General features: G+C 38.5%; 2 protein-coding genes across 2 annotated transcripts; both read right to left on the bottom strand.

Annotated features, from left to right (window-relative positions):
• Positions 1-9,393: 9,393 nt before the first annotated feature.
• On the bottom strand, positions 9,394-9,960 carry LOC110685126. The gene has a single exon (XM_021861588.1). The coding sequence runs from the start codon at positions 9,958-9,960 to the stop codon at positions 9,394-9,396; it is 567 nt and encodes a 188-aa protein (XP_021717280.1).
• Positions 9,961-17,683: 7,723 nt separating this feature from the next.
• Positions 17,684-18,437, bottom strand: LOC110685125 (zinc finger MYM-type protein 1-like). The gene is made up of 2 exons (XM_021861586.1): positions 18,053-18,437; positions 17,684-17,940 (listed from the first exon to the last, which is right to left on the bottom strand). The coding sequence occupies exons 1-2, from the start codon at positions 18,435-18,437 to the stop codon at positions 17,684-17,686; spliced, it is 642 nt and encodes a 213-aa protein (XP_021717278.1).
• Between the last annotated feature and the right edge of the window lie 2,823 nt (positions 18,438-21,260).

Raw genomic sequence — 21,260 nt, 5'->3', positions numbered from 1 at the left:
TATTTTTTAATGTTTAATTTTATTTGTATTATGTACCTAAGAGAAAAAAAAATATTTATCATATTAAGACAATTGGGGAAATGTTAACAGAAAGGAGAGATAAGGGTAATATTAGTCTTATGTTAAAAAAAGGAAAAATGTCAGAAAGGAACTTATATTTATTTAATTTAATTTAATTTAATTTTTTCTTTTTTTTGGTGAAAGAGAGGGACAAGCCCCAAGCAAGAAACTTATAGGTTAAAAGTGGTAAAAAGAGACTTTATATAAGACACCTTTGTTGTAAAGAGGGACCTTGACATCGGATGCTGGCAATTGACTCGTAAACTCCAATATTGACCCATCACGTGCCATGCATATAGTATTATAAAAATAATCATTTTTTCACCAATTTCCCTTCGTTTCTCTCCAATTTCCCAAAAATCTCTCTAAAATTGTAATCATAATGTACAAAAAACTCTAATTTCACCTATTATTTAAATTAGGATGATATCGAAGAAATTTTATGCAAAATAATTACCTGGTGTGAAAACTAGTTGATTAAAATAAGAAGGAAGAAATTTTTCCGAGAAATTTGATCAAGCTTAGGGCTCCACGATTTTGGAAGATAGAGAATTTTTGGTTATAATATGAGAGAGAGAAAAATGGGAGGAAATTTGGAGAAAATAAAAAGAGGAAAAGGTTTTTTTTTTTCTTTTTAATATCACTTGCATGGCACATGATGTGTCAACGTTGGAGTTTTAGAGTTAATTAAAATCCAACATCAAGGTCCCTCTTAAGCACCCCTCGCCTCTCCTCTTTTCTCCTCTCTTACTCTCTTTTAAGGTTTCTTCAAAACCTTAGTCGTTTAGGCCAAAAGGACTTGGGAGAGGCACAGTACATTTTAGGCATGAAGATCTATCAGGATAGATATAAGGGGATGATTGGATTGAGCCAAAATACTTATATTGATATGGTACTAGCACGATTTAAAATGGTGGAAGCCAAGAGAAGCCACTTACCCATGTCTCATGGCATAACTCTTAGCAAGAAACAGTGTCCGAAGACACCTGATAAACGAGAGAGAATGAATTAGATTCCATATGCTTTGTTTATTACATCGATCATGTACGCCATGATATGTACAAGGCTGGATGTATCGTACGACTTTAGTGCTACGAGCCGATACCAATCAGACCCAGGAGAGGCGCATTGGACTGTGGCAAAGAATATCCTGAATTACTTGAAAAAGAACTAGGATAAATTTGTGGTTTATGGTGAAAGTAAGGACTTGGTTGTTGAAGATTATACCGACGCAAGCTTCCAGACTGACCGAGACGATTTCAAGTTCAATCAGAATACGTATTCTGTCTAAATGGAGGAATGTTTAGTTATTTCTGACCCTTTTTCCATAATTTTCTTTAGTTTTGCAATTTAGATTTCAATAAATCTACACGAGTAGTGTAGATATTCGTCCGTCTCCCTATGGTTGAGTGTCTTCCTGTGGTGGAGTTTTTAGTTTTTGTTAGTTTAATTGTTTGTTTTAGGGTGTGTTTGTGTGTTAGGGTTTATCAAAAGATGATCATCTTTTGCCCTATTGTCAGTTCGTTGGTAAAGATTTGTTCAGGATCGCAACGGTTGTCAAGTTTTCAAATGCGTTTAAACGAATAAGATGAGTATTATCCTTACGGCTACAACAAATAGTTAGACCGTCTCTCCGAAAAGGTTGTATATTCCAGCGATGTGTGCGAGAGATGCACCACAGTGCAAGATCTTTTTAACGATTGTAGCTTTGATGAAGGAAACCCTAATTTGATTCAAGTTTATGTATTTGTTAATTTAGATTTCATTTGTAGATGTCGGATGACTTTTTATTAATGAATTGAATTGTTTAAAAAAAAAAAAGAAACATTAAGGTCCCTCTTCATAACAAAAGTGTCTTATAAAATCCTTTATAACACTACTTTTGACATAAAAGGTCACTTTCACAAGAAAAAAATATAATATTCACAATTTTTCCAAATAAAAATGTTGGGTAATTTTGAATGTATTACTACTTTCTTCACAAGAAAAATCCATATACTTATTTTATCTTTTTTTGCACTTGCAATGTCTGAAAAAGGTTCGAAAATTACAAACTTTAAAGATATTAATGTTTCTTCCAAAAGGTGCAACACAGATTTTTATTAGGTTATGAACAGTGTTACATAGACATAGTAACAAGTGGAAAACGAGATAGTATAAAATTTTGTTCTACCAGTTAAAAGTGAAAAAGACAACTAGTATTTAATCTCTCATCATCTAATAAGTATAATTTGTTTTTCAATGCTAGTAACTGTGATGTATTGACCTTCTTGCAAGCTATCTCCTACATGAATCACGATCGCCAAAATGTCATGACTGACTTGCATGTTTGAATATAGATTAGTAATTAGTCATTTTTAGGTCCTAATTAAATCAAATCAGAAATTGAAAAACAATAGTTTAAAATTTGAGAGAATATACTTTATGTGAGAGATTTCATTCTAAATTTTGTCATTAAGAATATCATTATACCTGTTACTGAGAAAAATATGAACAATTACTTCAGGTTGGCTACCAAATCGTCTTTTTGAGTTTTGCTCCAAAACCATCCAATTGGTAAGGAAAGTCAAAATCTCATAATATATTGTAAATATCAATTAATCTAACAAAAATTGAATTGAATCTCTTGAATTATCTTTGAATTATTTTAATTCAACTTGTGGCAAAATACACATAATTTAAAAGAAAAGGGAAAACATTGATTAAGGGACTTAGTACTAAATACTACATGTATATTGTTAAGGAATAATCGTCTTTCAAGATTGGACTTTCCTTTCGATCGTCCATCTTGCGGGGGCGTGTAAAGGAATAAACTAATTATCATATTATTTAATTTTATGTTTTGTTTATATTCAGTCAATGCCTATGGATCGTTGAATAATAGGTCGTTAGTTTACTATCCTAGATCAAAATTACAATCTATATCTACTAACCTATCTCTATCAAAATTACTTTAGATAGTGGTAAGGTAGGGTCGATTCCCAAGGAAATAGGGGTTTAGCACAATTAATAAATATCTAGGGTAAATTGCTAATAACAAATAGGGTGTTATGATGTAGGTGTGAGAAGTCCTATAGACAAACTATCAACTAATGAGTCTAATATAAGCAAAACAAGGGATAAGAAAAAGCACTTCTATATGCAAGTAAAACGATTAGATTTAAGAGATAACAATGACAAAAGCACTAGGGAGAGGGGGATTCAATCATGAACAATGAATATTATTGAAAACCGATAAGGAACCAATTCTAGGAGTATAAACTCTACCTAAGATAGTTCATTCTCATGCAACTACTCAAGCAAATTGATGAAATCATTCACACCTAGATTAAATCATTCTCATGCATTCAATCAAGGGATAGACTCTTGGGATTAGAGGTGCACACACTAACTCCAAGCATATTTTAGCTCAAATCATCAACTCAAGAATAAATCCCAATCCATAATCAATAGATAATCAAATACATATGATTTTCACCCCCTTCCCTAGCTAAAAACCTAAGCTAGAAGAAAAGGAATAGCCATGACAACTAACATAAGCATATATTCGAAATCAACACAACCAAATATGATTCTAACTTCAAAGGAAATCAAAGTAACTGATAAAGCTTGAATATTTATGAAGGAAAACTTAAGTAAGAACAATAAAACCAAGAAAATCAAAAACTAGAGAAACAAAAGTAAAGATTGATATTATAAAAATGAAAGATTACCAAATCATCAAAGTAGTAGCGACAATTTAGAAGAAAGCTTGAATATTTGATTACAAAGATTAAACCATGAAGGATAAGTGTTTTTCACTCTCTAGAAAACCTAGATTTTCTCTCTCTAAGTAATTTTTTTGATGCTAATGGAATAGTGTCCTTAAAAATTCAAGCCAAGAGGTATTTATAGTCTTCTCTAAAATAAGGAGAAATGGGCAAGAGAGAGGACTCTCCAGCCAACAGTCGCGCCCTCTCCGAGCTGGGTGCAAGCTGCGCTAGACCCGCAGTTCCGCGCTCGCGGCTAGCCATCACTTGGGCATCTCAGAAATTTTGGATTGCTCGCTTGAAGCCATGTCCGCGCCCGCGGCTATCTTCCCTACGCCCGTGGCCTTTCGCTCCTGCGCGCCCTCTCCTTCCTGGCATCTCCACTCCTCTAGCAAGGTTCCTCGCAACACTATTTCAACAATTGATCGAAAAATCGCCCGCGAGCGCTAGGAACTGTCAAAACACACGAAAAGGGAGTGAAAGTAGAAGAAAAGACAAAAGAAAGGGAAAACACGAGAGGGAGCTAAAGCAACTCAAATCGAGATAAAATGGGTAAGAAAAAGCATAAGCAAGTGACAATTCCGGGGGAAATCTCTAATGAAATAGGGTGAAATGATGGCATAAATGCCACACATCAAAATCCCCCACACTTGCCTCTTGCTTGTCCTCAAGCAAAACCAAAAAGAGAAAGATAAAACAAACACCACAAAGATAAACATAATATGGCATGGCTTTGGAAAAACAACATTAGATTTCAAAATGGACAATTGCTTTATTCGGACTCAACCATGATAAACAATATCAAAGAATATTAGCCATTCTCAAATACATGATGCATGCACGCCTTAAGATGCTAAAGAATGCAAGAGTCAAGTCTAAGCCAAGCATAGAGAACTAATGAGTCATCCTCCTCCCTAGTCCCTTCTAAAACAGTCCACGTTCCCCCCACTAGCTTCAAATATTCCCCCTAGGTGGGTCCTCATGATTCCACGAAGGAACCGGAAAAAGAATTATTTTGAGGAGGTAAAAGATCATCCTGACATCTCATCTATTGACCACGTACTTCTAAGGTCTAAAGGGCTTTACATGGGTTGTAATGACACGGCTTAAGGTAGAGGTCGGAAGAACAATTTGAAATAGTGGCGGTAATTCCTAAGTGAAGCAAGAGGAAGGGCAACCCTCAAGGTCAAAACTCAAAACACAACCACAACTCAAACGAACATCTAAACATTTTGATTTCATTCGCATCACTAACCTTATTCAAGGATATACAAGATAGATCAATTTCTCATTTCATTCAATTTTTTATTTTTTTTTTTCACCAAAATTCCCAAATTTTTCTTACATGTTATGCTTTCATCACAAGACTTTGCTCCAAACCAATTTCATAAAAGAATCTTGCTTATACCCACCACACTCTTCATACTAGCCTTACAAGCCCAATGCTTCACTAACTAAAAGGGTTGGTAAAACATAGGTCATTAAGCTTGTAATGGGGTTGAAACAAGAATGGGAAACATTAGGCTCAAATTGGTTGGCAAGGAGGTTGATGCAAAAGAGAAAATCAAATTTGTAACTAATCAAAGAAAATATAAATGAAAATGAGAAATGGTGCCCTTTTCCTCCCTCAAAAGTCCAAGGTCACGATCTTGGGAGCTAATAGTCAACAAAAGGATTCAAGCATGCATAGACGAGGATCCTAAAAATGCCACTCAACAAGTGGATGAAGGCTTGAACAAAATGTACCTCACTGGGGACGAGAAGAGTAAGCAACTACCAACTAGGGGGCGTCAAATCCACCATGAGGAGCAACTCCATCTTACCACAAACCGTGAACTAATGGTTCAAATGCCATCACTAGTTCTTGCCCTTGCTACCTTGACTAAGACTCGACTAATTCAATCAATAATAATCTCGAAATGTGCATCTCATCACAAATTTAAGAAGAAGGACAAACATTCTAGAGTGCATCATCACGGAGATAGAGTCCAAACCTAGCAAGCAAGTTCCAAGATACTACCGTATCATCACGCCATAGTTATGCTTATCACACAAACGAAAGTGGAACAAAAGAAGAAAGGAATCAAAAGTGTTCATACAAGAGGCGTAAAGATTCATATTAATCCCAATCGACATACAAGTGATTGTTCGGTAACAATACCAACTATCCCAGGTTCCTCGGAACCGCATGCAAACATCCTCGAACCATTCAACTCCTTCCTAAGCTAAATCCTAAACTAAACACAACACGAGAAGGAAAGATCTAACCCATGTCTCTTGAAGAAAGAATAAAGCAACCATGCAATTTACCGTGTCTCCACATGTTGCTTCCAATTTCTTCCAAGCTACAAGAGAGAGAGAGAAAAAAAAAAAACAAGACAAACACTACAAAAAAAAAGAAGTTAGTACTAAAGAGAGATAGAAAATCCATGAACTCAATCATTTGGGTATGACCTACTACCCAAACATACCATGATTAAGAAATCACAATGCTACCAATACACCTAAACCCAAACCCCTTAAAAAGTCCCATGAGTCCTAGGTGCTTTTCCCCCACACTTAACTACAGCATTCCCTAACACTCTCCTTTGAATCAAACACCCCCCCACACTAGAGTAAAGCATCGTCCCCGATGCTTGATAAAATCATGGAATAAAAGGGAGGGGCAACGAAGGGAGGGAACAAAAAGAACAAGGGGGAAAATAATGGCCTCTAGGGCCAGCACCATCGTTATCCGCATTCCAACTGTCATAAGAGAAACCCGAGGGGGGCCCAGAGGGGTCCCAACCTCCGAAGTAGCCAGGTGGCCACCCATAATGGCCTTTGAAGAGGTCAAGTTGGGATGCGGATAATTGGTCATATGGTTCGGGTTGGACAAGGGGTGCGGGGTGAGAGGGATCGACATAGGGGTAGTTAGGATCACCCCTGTAATCACTCCCACCAAAAACCCGGTAATCATAATGACTGGACTCATCAGGGAAATCGCGCCTAGGCACATTAGGGTCCGAAGACCCTTGCCAATAGGGGTACATAGATTGGTTGTCATCCCCCCAAGATGGCACGGGCCCTTGTTAGGCCGGCAGATATGGGTAGTTGACCGGGGGGGGTGACATCCCCTCTACGTACACTTAAATCATACAAAGCATTGGTTTGGTAAGAAAGGTGTTGGTGGGAAGCAAACATACCTTGCATGCCAAGTTGCATGCTTTCCATTTGTGCCCGCATTACTTCCATTTCCCGTTGGTAGCCGGGATGAGCGTGTTGTTGTTGTTGTTGGCTACTTTCTTCTTCTTCTTGTTGTTGCCTAAAAGGGGAAACTCTTATCACCTCTTCATCTTCCTCCGGCCCAAACCTTCTCCGGAGTCCTCACCCAATTCCATCCTAGCACTAGGGAGGATTCCCGAGTCTTTCTTGACCCACCAAGGGTGACTAACCCCTTCCCTCGTGTGAGAAGTGAACCTTGGCTTAGGGAGGAAGCAATGATGCTCATGTGAAACAAGTAAGCTCCAAGTTCGTCCTCGATCCCCAGTATCGGCGATGAATTTCATGGTCTTTAACTGATCGAGGTCTAGCCAAATGTCGCTCCCATCACTTTTCCCCACGGGGGTGCAAGACTCCAATTTATCACCGTGGCCCAACTTCTCAGCCAACCTAATAATCATCCCCCTAAAGTGAATCTCCCCCTTCTTTGTGCCCGAGAGGAAACCTTCAACACACTTAGTAAAGAGATACCCGAAGTTCATTCTGCGCCCAATCTCTGGCCTTGTAGAAAGCCATAGTATTCGGATCTCTTCAGTGGTAATTTTCCCCAAATCCTGCTTGTTGAAGACCATATACCCAAGCAATCTATGTAGAAGGCGCATGGCTAGGTGCATAATTTGGCTAGCTAGGGAAAATTTGGAGTTGAAGGCATTCAATCTTTTAAGGACTTTCCACCAATGAAGGGGCTCATAATCATGGAGTCCCTCATGCTCTAGGAAGAACATATCTGCATCTGGGTTAAGGTCTAACAGTGGGTTAAACTGTCAAAGGGAGAAGGTTTCTTTTTTAGTGAATAGCTGGAAAGAGATGGTGAGTTCTCGATTTCCGGCAGCATGACATTCAAAAGAGGCAAGGAACTTAAGGGTTGGCTCTTTGTAAGTTCGAAAGGCATTTGTCATGAAGGAGCCTAGCCCGAGGTTATTGAACAGGAACCAACAATCCTCGTCAATGTCGAGTTTGTTAGTGGTAGGTTGATGATAGTGTTTAGTTGGTCTCAATTTTCGGTTTTGAAGGTTATCATATCTAGGTTTGTGATTCTTATCGTGAAATTTGATGGGTGGTAGTGGTGGGTTGGGTTGCTCAATTGGGTTGGGGCTTGCGGATGATGAACCTTGTGGTGCTTTCCTGCTCTTTCTTTTCTTTAAACCGAACACCATATTTACCCACACAAATATGCAAGCACCAAGAAAATCACCTCACAATCTACACCAATAATCAACTACAACAATTTCCAAAACCAATCGAATACCACAAAGAACACTTCCAAATCAATACGGAGAGATAACTCACAATCGAGAAATCTATAAGGAGAGAAAACTATAACAAACAACAACTCAAAAATCACTAATGATTAAGATGATATATGAGCATAAAACAGGAGTACAACCATCAAGAATTTCAACATGAAAATTCACAAATATGAAGTTTTCTCCAACAAGCATACACATCAAATTCAAAGGAAATAGAGAGTAAGAAAGAAATGTATACCAACAATGAGTTCCAATGAGTACTCCTACTAGCCTTTGAAGAAGAAGAGAAGCCCACCTCCAAGAACCCCTCAATGAAGAAACCAAATCCCACACAAGGAGTAGAACCGAAATTTTGGGGTTTTTGATGGTTGAAATTCATATTTTTGTTGATGAAATTTGACGAATTTTGATGATTTTGGGGAGGGAGTTGATGCAATTTGAGCTAGGGTTTGAAGAGGAGTGAAGGGTAGAGAGAGAGAGAGAGAAAGAGTGGAAAAATCTGAAAATTTAGGGGAAATGGTTTCGGAAATAAAGAGATGAAGCCCGATTAAAATCGCAGAAACCGCAGTGCCGCGCCCGCGGGTTTGAAGGCCGCGCCCGCGGGTGGGCATCTCCCAGCCATCTCCACCTTGTATGCTGAAATTTGCTGAAAGCCGCGCCCACGGCTTCTTATGCCGCGCCCGCGGCAACCTGGCTCCGCGCCCTCTCTTGGGCATCTCCCAGGCATCTCCCCCTTCTCAACATTTTAGCATCAAGGAAGGCCACGCCCGCGGGCTTTGATGTCGCGCCCGCGGGCCTTGATGGAGAGCCCTCTCCTGGGCATCTCCCAGGCATCTCCAACTTCTTCTCATCCAAACTCCTTAACACATTCAAATCAAAATTGTAGGCCAAGTACTCAATGATTCAAGCACTTATATGAAAAGCAAAACACACACCATAAGAGAACTAAGGAAAATCATCCAAGAATAATCAAACACAAAAAAAACACAAAAATCAAAAGATTTGAGAACTCGGGTTGCCTCCCGAGAAGCGCTTCTTTAAAAGGTCATTAGCTTGATCATAACACATCATCATCAAAAGGGCGGCTTTGGATCCGAAGGATCAAGCCTTATGCTCTCAATTACACCCACTTGATTATTGCAATGATAGAGCTTCGAACGATGCCCATTGACCATAAACTTGTTCCCCTCCGCTTCCAACTCAAAGGATCCATATGGAGTAGTTCTCAAAATTGTGAAGTGCCCCGACCACTTTGACTTTAGTTTTCCGGGAAATAAACGGAGCCTAGTGTTGAACAACAACACCTTGTCTCCAACTTTGAAGCTCTTGTTCCTTATATGTTGGTCGTGCCATCTCTTAGTCCTCTCCTTGTAGAGCCTTGAGTTTTCATAGGCGTCATACTGGAGCTCCTTAAGTTCATTAAGCTTAAGCAATCTTTTCTCACCCGCTAAGTTCATATCCATGTTGAGCTCCTTGATCGCCCACCAAGCCTTGTATTCCAACTCAACCGGCAAATGACAAGCCTTCCCATACACCAACCGATAAGGGGTTGTGCCTATGGGGGTTTTGTACACCGTCCTTAGAGCCCAAAGTGTGTCATCGAGCTTGAGAGACCAATCTTTTCTAGACTTGTTCACCATCCTCTCAAGAAGGTTTTTGATCTCTCTATTGGACACTTCCACTTGTCCTTGAGTTTGAGGGTGGTTAGGGAGACCAACCTTGTGATGAACTCCATATCACTTGAGGAGAGCTTGGAGTTGTTTCTTGGCAAAATGAGAACCACCATCACTATTTAGAACTCTCGAAACCCCGAATCGCGGGAAAATAGTCTTCTTAAGAAGCTTGAGCACAACCTTTGTGGTCATTGGTGGGGGAGGGTATAGCTTCGATCCATTTGGTCACATAGTCCACCGCCACCAAGATATAGAGACTCCCACAAGAGGAAACAAAGGGCCCCATAAAGTCGACTCCCCAAACATCAAAGGGTACAACCTTCAAGATGTTCTGCTGGGGCATTTCATCTCTTTTGGTTATGCCCCCACTTCTTTGGCATTTGTCACACCTTGAAACGAACTTATGGGTGTCTTTATGCATTGTTGGCCACCAAAGAAGAGATTGGGAGATCCTTGCCACGATCTTTTCAACTTCTCCATGCCCTCCACACGGCATTGAGTGGCAATGTTCAAGAACTCCTTCTATCTCGTGATTCGGTAAACATTTCCGAAAGAGGCCATCTCCACATTGCTTGAACAAATAAGGATCATTCCAAAAATACCTCCCCACTTATTTAAAAAATCTCTTCTTTTGTTGATAGGTAAACTCCGGGGGAATAAATCCACATGCTAGATAGTTGGCTATGTCTGCGTACCAAGGGCTAGATGTCGAAGCCATAGCCATGAGGGTTTCAAATCCCACCTCATCATTGATAGGAACATCTTCCTTGTTCTTAAAAGGAAGCCTAGACAAGTGATATGCTATATAGTTCTCCGCTCCCTTTTTATCCCTCATCTCAATATCAAAATCTTGTAGCGAAAGAACCCAACGGATAAGACACGGTTTTGCTTCCTTTTTGGTCGTGAGATAACGAACCGCTACATGATCCATGTACACGATCACCTTGTAGCATATAAGGTAGGATCTAAACTTATCCATGGCAAAGACAGCCGCTAGCATTTCTTTTTCCGTTGTGGTATAATTCCTTTGAGCTTCGTCAAGCGTTTTACTTGCATAGTAGATGACACTAGATCTTCCTTCTTTCTTTTGTCCAAGCACGCCACCTACTACAAGATCACTAGCATCGCACATTAGTTCAAAGGGCAAGCTCCAATCCGAAGCTTGCACAACGGGAGAGAAGATGAGGGCTTCCTTGAGCTTTTAAAACGCCTCAAGGCAAGCCTCATCAAAGCTAAATACAACATCCTTTTTGTGCAATTCGGTCAAAGGCTTGGCAATTGATGAAATTTTTTTGATAAACCTCCGGTAAAAACTGGCATGCCCTAGAAAGGCTCTTACTCCCGTAACGGAAGTAGGAGGGGGCAACTTGGCAATCAACAAAACCTTTGCCGAATCAACTTCTATGCCCTTTTTTGATACTATATGGCCTAGGACTATGCCTTCCTCGACCATAAAGTGACATTTCTCCCAGTTCAATACCAAACTCATCTCTTGACACCTTTTCAAAACTTACTCAAGATTATAAAGACATGTGTCAAAAGACGAGCCACCAACACTAAAGTCATCCATGAAAACTTCAATTTCATTTTCAAGCATTTCAGAAAAAATTGAAGTCATGCATCGTTGGAAAGTTGAGGGAGCATTGCATAACCCGAATAGCATTCTTCGGAATGCAAATGTCCCATATGGACATGTAAAAGTAGTTTTCTCTTGATCACTCGGATGGATTGGAATTTGGAAAAAGCCGGAATATCCATCCAAGAAGCAAAAGACAGCATGATGGGAGAGTCTCTCCAACATTTGGTCCATGAAGGGGAGAGGAAAATGATCTTTCTTAGTGTTTTTGTTCAACTTCCTATAGTCAATGCACATCCTCCACCCGGTCACCGTCCGGGTGGAGATTTCCTCTCCTCCTTCTCCCTTGACAATGGTCATTCCACCCTTTTTTGGAACCACGTGAACCGGGCTAACACACTTGCTATCGGAGATAGCATATATTATACCCGCTTCACGCAATTTCAAAATTTCTTTCTTGACAACCTCTTGGAGGTTGGGGCTCAACCTCCTTTGAGGCTCAATCGAGGTGGATTGATCATCCTCAAGGTGAATACGATGCATGCACAAAGAAGGGCTAATACCCTTGATATCATCAATGTTATACCCTATCACATTTCCATATTTTCTTAAAACAACAATCAACTTTTCCAAATCAAGACCATCAAAGGAAGCATTGACAATAACAGGATATTCCCCTTCATTTCTAAGATAAGCATATTTCAAAGAAGGGGGAAGGGGTTTGAGTTCTACCTTGGGAGGAGGCTTAGGACTCTCCTCCAATTTTACCTCCTCAAATTCTACCTCATCATGCTTAGAATCACTCGCTTCCTCCTCTTTGGCTTCTTCAATGGCCATGGCAAACTCCTTTGCTTCTTGAGAGAAGTACTCTTCCTCACATGTGAGAGCTTCAACCATTGGATCTTGGAGACTCATCATAACCCATCCCAAACGATATAGCTCTTCATTGACAACATCAACCTTGTAGCAACTCTCAACCATGGGCGACTTGAGTAGCTTAGAGAATTCAAAGATAATTTTTTCATCGGCAACCTCACATGTAATGGTATTGTTCTTGCAATTTATTACCGCCCCCAAGGTCTTAAGAGCTTTACGACCTAAAATCAAAGGTGTATCCACATCTTCTTCCATATCCATCACTACAAAGTCACAAGGCACATAGATATGCCCAACTTGAATAGGGACCATCTTCAAGCTCACCACAAGGTAGCTTCACCGAACGATCGGCCAATTGAATGGTTTTCCTTGTGGGGATCATCTCAATGTTAAGCTTTTGAGCAATGGATAGAGGGATCAAACTAACACTTGCTCCAAGGTCGGCTAAGGCACCCCTAGCTTCCATGTTCCCAATCTTGACCGGCAAGGTATAGCTTCCCGAATCCTTTTGCATCTTGGGCATTTTGTGTTGAACAAGTGCACTCACTTCATGGGGAAGAGTGATAAGCTCATCATTGTGCTTCCTCTTGTTGGTGAGAACGTCTTTCAAGAACTTAGAGTAAGAAGGCATTTGTGTGACTACCTCAATGAAGGGGTTGTTTATGTGCAAGTTCTTCATCACACTTAGGAACTTTGCAAATTTGTCATTCAATTTTCTCTCCGCAAGTCGACCGGGAAAAGGAACCGGTCCCTCAAGATTTCTAGCTTCACTAGAAGTTGAGGATGTTACCACATCCTTAGACTTCTTTTTCTCCATACTCCTCTCTTTCTCATCATTCTTCTTCTCTCAAACTTCCTCTTCTTCACCCATAACCTCTTCTTCTCCCTTCTTTTCTTGACTAACTCCCTCCTTAGGACCCTCATAGGATGCGCCCGATCTCAATGTGATAGCTTCGCAAGAGTCGGGTTTCACAATGTTGGAAGGGTTAGTTTGTGTTTGCCCGGGTAAAGTAGATGGCGGGTTAAAAGGAACCCTCTCGGCCAATTGAGCTAGTTTTGAATCAACCATCTTGTTATGGGCCTTGACTTCTTGCATTTGTTGGTTCATGGCTTGATGTTGTTGAAGAATTTGGGTTTGAGTATAATCGAGTTAAGACACTTGCTCTTGACTTCTTTGAGTTGCTTGGTTTTGATTTTGGTATTGCTGTTGGTTATTTTGTTGATGGTTCCTTGGGTAGTTTCCCCTTGGGTTTTGGTTTTGGTATTGGTTTTGGTATGGAGGAGGGTTTTGGTATTGGGGGTTGGAATTGTATGGTTGTTCAGCTTGTTGGTTCCATTGTTGGGGTTGGTTTCCAAATCCGGGTGGTGGTTGTCTCCAAGCTACTCCTCCTCCATTTCCCCTAAATCCTTCTTGCCTTATGTTGTATGCCGCTACATGCTCCGGGCTTAAACCTCCACAATAGGATGTGTCATGGTTTGTACCACCACAATTTTGACAAGAGAAAGCGTTGACTTAAGAGGATCTTGCACCACTAGTGACATTGGTGTTCAACTTTGCGAGCCCCTTTGTCAAAAGCTCAATTTGATGTTGCAATTGATCAACTTTTTCCAACTCATATTTTCCACCTTTCTTTGGCGCATTCCTCCTTCTACCTCCCCAAGAGTAGTTTTTGACTACCTCTTCAATTGTTGCATCAACTTTATTTTGAGGGACTTTAATCAATTGTCCACCCGCCCCCGCATCCAAATTAGCTCGAGACATCGGTTCCAAGCCATCATAGAAGAACCTCATGAGTAAGCTTTGATTGTGTTCATGGTGAGGACATGCTTGCACCAACTCTTTAAACCTCTCCCAAGCTTCACTAAGGCTTTCCTCCGCCTCTTGTTCAAAAGATGCAATCTTCCTCCTCATGTCAGCGGTTTTCTCTTCGGAGATGAACCTTTTCAAAAATTCTTAGACAATTTCCCTCCATGTTGTGAGAGAATTAGGGTTGACTTGCTTGAGCCACTTCTTTTCCCTCCCCGCAAGAGATTGTCGGAAGAGGTGCATCCGAATGTATTCCTGAGAAACTTGGTTGGTTTGTATCATGGCACAAAGTTCAAGAAATCTATCAAGATGCTCAATGGGGTCTTCACTTGGCGAGCCTGAGAATTGCTCCGCTTGAACCATTCGAGTGTATTGAGGATGGATGGTGAAATTAGTTTCCGTGACGGGTAGCAATATCCTACCGGTGAGCTCATAATCCTCCGGATTACCAAACTCACGAAATAAAACATCCACTTGTTGTCCCGCCATTTCGTTTCCTTGGGAATGTGAGGACCCAGAATCACTTTCACTATCAAAAATGGCATCAAAACCTCGCCCCTCTTCTTGATAAAGTCTACGGACTTGTCTCAAGGTGCGATCGATTTCGTGATCAATGTCGTGAGTAGGTGGTCCTTGAGATCTTCTTTGCATTCACCAAAGCTAAGCAAACAATTAGCAATGACTAGCAAGTGAAAAAGAACAATACAAAAAGCAACAAATCCACTAATAACACAAATTAAAAGTGCAAAACAAGCCGTTTCCCCGGCAACGGCACCAAAATTTTGATCGTTGAACAATAGGTCGTTAATTTACTATCCTAGATAAAAATTACAATTTATATCTCCTAACCTATCTCTATCAAAATTACTTTAAATAGTGTTAAGGTAGGGTCGATTCCCAAGGAAACGGGGGTTTAGCACAATTAATAGATATCTAGGATAAATTGCTAGTAACAAATAGGGTGTTGAGATGTAGGTGTGAGAAGTCCTATAGACAAACTATCAACTAATGAGTCTAGTATAAGCTAAAAACAAGGGATAAGAAAAAGCACTTCTATATGCAAGTAAAAGGATTAGATTTAAGAGATAACAATGACAAAAGCACTAGGGAGAGGGGGATTCAATCATGAACAATGAATATTAATGAAAACCGATAAGGAACCAATTCTAGGAGTATAAACTCTACCTAAGATAGTTCATTCTCATGTAACTACTCAAGCAAATTGATGAAATCATTTACACCTAGATTAAATCATTCTCATGCATTCAATCAAGGGCTAGACTCTTGGGATTAGAGGTGCACATACTAACTCCAAGCATATTTTAGCTCAAATCATCAACTCAAGAATAAATCCCAATCAATAATCAATAGATAATCAAATACACATGATTTTCACCCCCTTCCCTAGATAAAAACCTAAGCTAGAAGAAAAGGAATAGCCATAACAACTAACATAAGCTTATATTCGAAATCAACACAACCTAACATGATTCTAACTTCAAAGGAAATCAAAGTAACTAATGAAGCTTGAATATTTATGAAGGAAAACTTATGTAAGAACAATAAAACCAAGAAAATAAAAAACTAGAGAAAAAAAGTAAAGATTGATATTATAAAAATGAAAGATTACCAAATCATCAAAGTAGTAGCGACAATCTAGAAGTAAGCTTGAATATTTGATTACAAAGATTAAACCATGAAGGATAAGTGTTTTTCTCTCTCTAGAAAACCTAGATTTTCTCTCTCTAAGTAATGTTTTTGATGCTAATGGAATAGTGTCCTTAAAAATTCAAGCCAAGAGGTATTTATAGTCTTCTCTAAAATAAGGAGAAATGGGCAAGAGAGAGGGCTCTCTAGTCAACAGCTGCGCCCTCTCCGAGCTGGGTGCAAGCTGCGCCAGACCCGCAATGCAGCGCCCGCGGCTAGCCATCACTTGGGCATCTCAGAAATTTTGGATTGCTCGCTTGAAGCCCTGTCCGCGCCCGCGGCTATCTTCCCCGCGCCCGCGGCCCTTCGCTGCTGCGCGCCCTCTCCTTCTTGGTATCTTTACTCCTCTAGCAAGCTTCCTAGCAACACTATTTCAACAATTGATCGAAAAATCGCCCGCGAGCGCTAGGAACTGTCAAAACACACGAAAAGGGAGTGAAAGTAGAAGAAAAGACAAAAGAAAAGGGAAAACATGAGAGGGAGCTAAAGCAACTCAAAATCGAGATAAAATGGGTAAGAAAAGAAATAAGCAAGTGACAATTCGGGGGAAATCTCTAATGAAATAGGGTGAAATGGTGGCATAAACGCCACACATCACTTATCATATTCTAGCTTTCCTAATAATAAGATACTTATCCCTCTAGTTTATTATTAGCTAGCTTTGTGGGATTTTATATTAAATCACTTCATATGCATCATCAGTTTACAATCTTATATATATTATATATATTGCACCTAGTTGAATAAGTAAAGTTATTTTAGTCAAACATTATTACAGAGTAACATGTATTTATTTGTACGAAGTATATTAGTAATTATTTTAAGCAAAATTATAGGTAAGTACAAGTCAAACTGTTGCATTTTAAAATTAAAACGAAGGGGAGTATGGGTATGTAAGGGATTTCAAATATTTAGGGTGATAAATTACAATATATAACTCTCACAAAATAAAAATAACAAAGGAGTAATTAAAGCTGAAATTATACTGAGAGGAGAGCATTTTATGAAGGAAGACTCGTATATTGTGGATGATAGATTTTATTGTATAGCTTCTTGAACATTTATGAAATGCATAACAACACCTTCAATTTATAGTTGCTTGATGTTGGCTGAATAAGTCTTCTAGCATTATGATGAATGTTCAAGCTAGCTTATTCTTTAGCTATCTTGATATTTTATTTGTTGTAATTGTCATGTACTTCTTCCATTTGTGTAATTTTAACCAGCCTTAAATTATAAAAAAGGGTTGGGCATTCATGATGTTTTTAATATTCTTTAATAATCATGATTAACCTCCAATCTACTACTTAACTGAATATAGCTCTAGAATGTTCTAGGTAGCATAATTCAACACCGGACTAATTTTGCCAAACGTGAGACACAAATTACAATTTTGGTCGAGGTGTTAATGTGTGAGCAACCAAGACTTAATTTTACTTAAATAGTTATTTACTTCTAGGGTCTTTTCAGAAATTTGGTGGCCTTGGGCGAAGACATAAATTGGGGCCCTAATTCACATAAATATTTTGAAATAAAATAAAAATTGAGTAAGCAAAAAACTACATATTTTATTACGCATAATAATCTTTAAAAACATCAAATTTCATATAGATAAAACATTGAAATCAAAGCCTAAGTGTTCATATGAAAATATTTCTACGAGCCTTTCTAGATGCAAAGTCACTAATAATAGTTTCTACATTAATATGTTCTAACATATTTTTCTAAATACATAAAGTAGCTAGACCATTCAACCTTTCTTGTGACATTGAAGATCTCAAGTAGGTCTTTAGTAATTTTAACTTCGAAAAACTTCTTATAGCAGATGCAACTGTCACCGGCATAGTTAATAGGATTCGATAGGCAATAGAAACATTTGGATAACAATTAGCATCTTTGACAAACTCAAGGATTTCAAATGCTGACATCAAATCATTTGGCAAAGTCATTTGTAACACTTTCAATTTAGAAAAAAGATCATCTGCATCAACATCCGAAAAATTATTATGTAAAGGTAGTCATAAAACATGTGCAAGATTTTCTTAAATCGTCATTATCCAATGACTTCAGCCTTTTTGCATCGAATAAAAAACCAAAAATGTTATCAAATACCTCCAATTGCTCAAATCTATCTTTCAAAGAAGCTATTGCAATATCAACAACCACCAAAAAATAATTGACTCTAAAAGATTCCTTGGCTGATTGTATTTCCTCATCATTAACGTCATTCTCATTCTCATCAGATTGTCTTTTTCTAGTGATGCGACACTTTATTGGAAATGTTGGCTCTATATCCATATCAAGTGCAAGGATTTTGACAGTATTTAAACTAGATTCAAACCCTTGAATTCTATATTTCTCAAAATATGTTGTCATACCTTGCACTTCGTTCATGACAACTCCAATACTCATGGATTTAGATTGCAACTTTTTACTCACAATGTTAATAGCAAATAAAATGTCATACCAAATTACCATGCCAAGTAAAAATTCAAAACTTGCAAGAGAATTAGCCAAACTTTCGGCTTCACTTTTTGTTTTAGCAATATTAGCGTCATCACCACTAGAATTATATAATTCCAACAAAGCTAATCTAATTCGAGGAGATTAAAACCTTATAGCTTTAACACTCTTAATTCGACTCTCCCATCTAGTATTGCACAAAGATTTAACATTTAAACTTGGGACATTGTCAACTAAAATCTTCCACCTTTTAGTGGAATGTGCAAATAATGTGTATATACTTTGGATCATTAAGGGTAGAAAGAGAATTTAAGGATAAGAGGGTTTTGAGAGGGGGTATAAATACCCATCTTATGAGCAAGTTAGATCTTGCCCAAGGTGGAAAATAACCATAGGTAAACTCTCTCTCTCTCTCCTCTTTATTTCTCTCCCTTAATTTTCCCCCTCCCCTTTATTTTTTTTACACCCCAACATGCACATACAAGGTGGCCAACCGCCACCACCACCTCCCATCAGCCGACCACCGCCGCCAGAAGCCACAAGCAGCCGCCGCCCCCCTCCCTGTCTTGTGGTTGTGCGAAAAAAAAAATAATAAAAATTCTTCTAGTTTTAATTCTAATCTAGCCTTGATATAAATCATTACTTTTAGATTGTGTGATGATTTTTAAGATATAATTATGATTATTATGTATATAAATTTCAGATTTTGTTTTTGAATTTAAAAGCCCCACATTGAAAACCCTAGGTTTTTAAATTAATGTATATTGATGGAAATTGATTGTAGTTGGTTGGAATTATTATAATAGGTGATTGAAACATAATTACAGCAACTTTACATGTTTTTATAAAGTAGGAATTAATATATAAAGGTTAGAATTATGTTTCTTGAAAGGATTTTTTAATTACCTATTAATTGGGAATAAAAGTAGGGGTTTTAAATTCTTTTCGGCTTGTTTTAGAGGGTTTATAAGTGATTTAAAGAATGTGTATATATAGCAGGAAATTTATATTAACTAGGTATTAATGTCTCTTTGTAATTTTGGGTTGTAGGAGATTTCCAAAAGTGTAATTTCGTGTAGTCGTGGCGATTTTGAGATCATATTCAAGGTACGTTCGCGTACTCGGTAATTATTTAAGTGTATAGAAGCATGCTAAGCTTTGTTTAATTAATTCCAAGGTATTATCATGATTGGTATTGGTTGGAATTGTTGATTGGATTGATGTTGGTGATTGATTTGTGAAGTATGAATTATTTGTGGTGAATTGCTAATTGGAATTAATTATGTTGGCATGTTGAATATGAACCACACTTTTATTATTGGCATGATTGAGAGAAGGTTTAATTAAACTAAATGTTTAATTTGGTTTAGAGTATTTAAAGGGAATTTTATTATGGTTCATATAATTTTTATTGATGCTTTAAGCATGAGAATTGAGCTATTAATTATCTTAGTACGCAGGAATAAAATGTAATGCGGTGCCTAAGTGCACTTAAGGTGTTATTAACACTGAGGGATAGGATTTGCGGTGCTTTATGCGCTTAAGGTGTTATTTAACGCCGAGGTAGTTTAGGAAGGATTCAACATTAAATTTTTATGGTCCTTAATTATTCAAGAATCAAATTGGTGGGTTTGATTGCTTGAATGATTTATTATGATTAATTGTAGTATGGTTTGAGAGTCATCACCAAGTCTAAAAATATGTAAATCACGTAAAGTGAAAGAGACTACGCACTAAAACTCTTGGAACGTATTTAACTCGAGTATAAACATATGGGGGAAATTATGCGACTATATATTTGACCATAACTTCAACTGGGAGTACAGGACGCTGTATTTTCATTTATTTATTTTATGCGCAGGACGTCCAGTCACTTTCATGTGGCATTTGCCTACCCGGTTAGCTCCTGATGTAGTTTACCTCAATTTATTTGGGCCAGGGAATTGTGGGAAACCTGTTCGATGCATAATCAATTTAAATAAGCAATTTATTTAACTATGTATTGGTTGGTTGTGTTGTATGCTTGTAAACAGGTGCATAAAGGTAAGTTGTGTGTTCATAGAATGAGAGCATGTTAGTGTGTACTTTTTATGCTTGTGTACTCAGCTTTGCTGATTGTGTGTTTGTATGTTTGTTTGGCTTAGTCTTTATCTTGGTCCTACGACGACCTATTTCTGTTGGATTTCGTGATGTCTAACACCACGCGGAAGGAAACCCGCCCAAAATCCGTACACAAATTAAAGTAACTAAGCATGTATTAAAACCATAATCAAATGATTATCAAGATGAGAGAGAAATAACCAATACCCTTGTAGCGTGCTTCGCTCGTACTTAGAGCTCGAACTTGAAAGCGTAGAGTCCCGCAAATGCGCGAACCTCCGGCGGTTAACACCCTCCCTATCGAACCGACCTGGCCCTTACCCCGAAGCTTAGTCAAGGCTAGACCAAAAATAACTTAGAGTTATTAGAACAAAGGTTTTCTCTTCTTGGAGATCCCTTAAAGTCCGCCAACTCAAGTGAAGGTCTCAATACCCCATGATTAGTATTTACAGAGAAATCTCCTTAAGAATTCCCATCATCTTTCAATGTGGGATAGTTGGTAAAGTGAGAAAAATAGGAATTAATTTAATTCTAAAAATTAAAAGTCATGAAACAATAATCAAATGACAATTGTCATCACATAAAGAGGGAGTAGGTAAGGACCACAAACCCATCCTTGGAGGGAAAGCATAAACCCACCAACCCTGTGTGCATGGCACACTTGGTCAACGCAAAGGAAGACCGACATCAACCCTTGGGCTCCAAAGCACGCCCTAATGGCGGCCTTTCCCCTGGCTA

The sequence above is a fragment of the Chenopodium quinoa genome, unplaced genomic scaffold, assembly GCF_001683475.1.
Source record: "Chenopodium quinoa cultivar QQ74 unplaced genomic scaffold, ASM168347v1, whole genome shotgun sequence".
NCBI lineage: Eukaryota > Viridiplantae > Streptophyta > Magnoliopsida > Caryophyllales > Amaranthaceae > Chenopodium > Chenopodium quinoa.
This window is presented reverse-complemented; position numbering and strand designations above follow the sequence as displayed.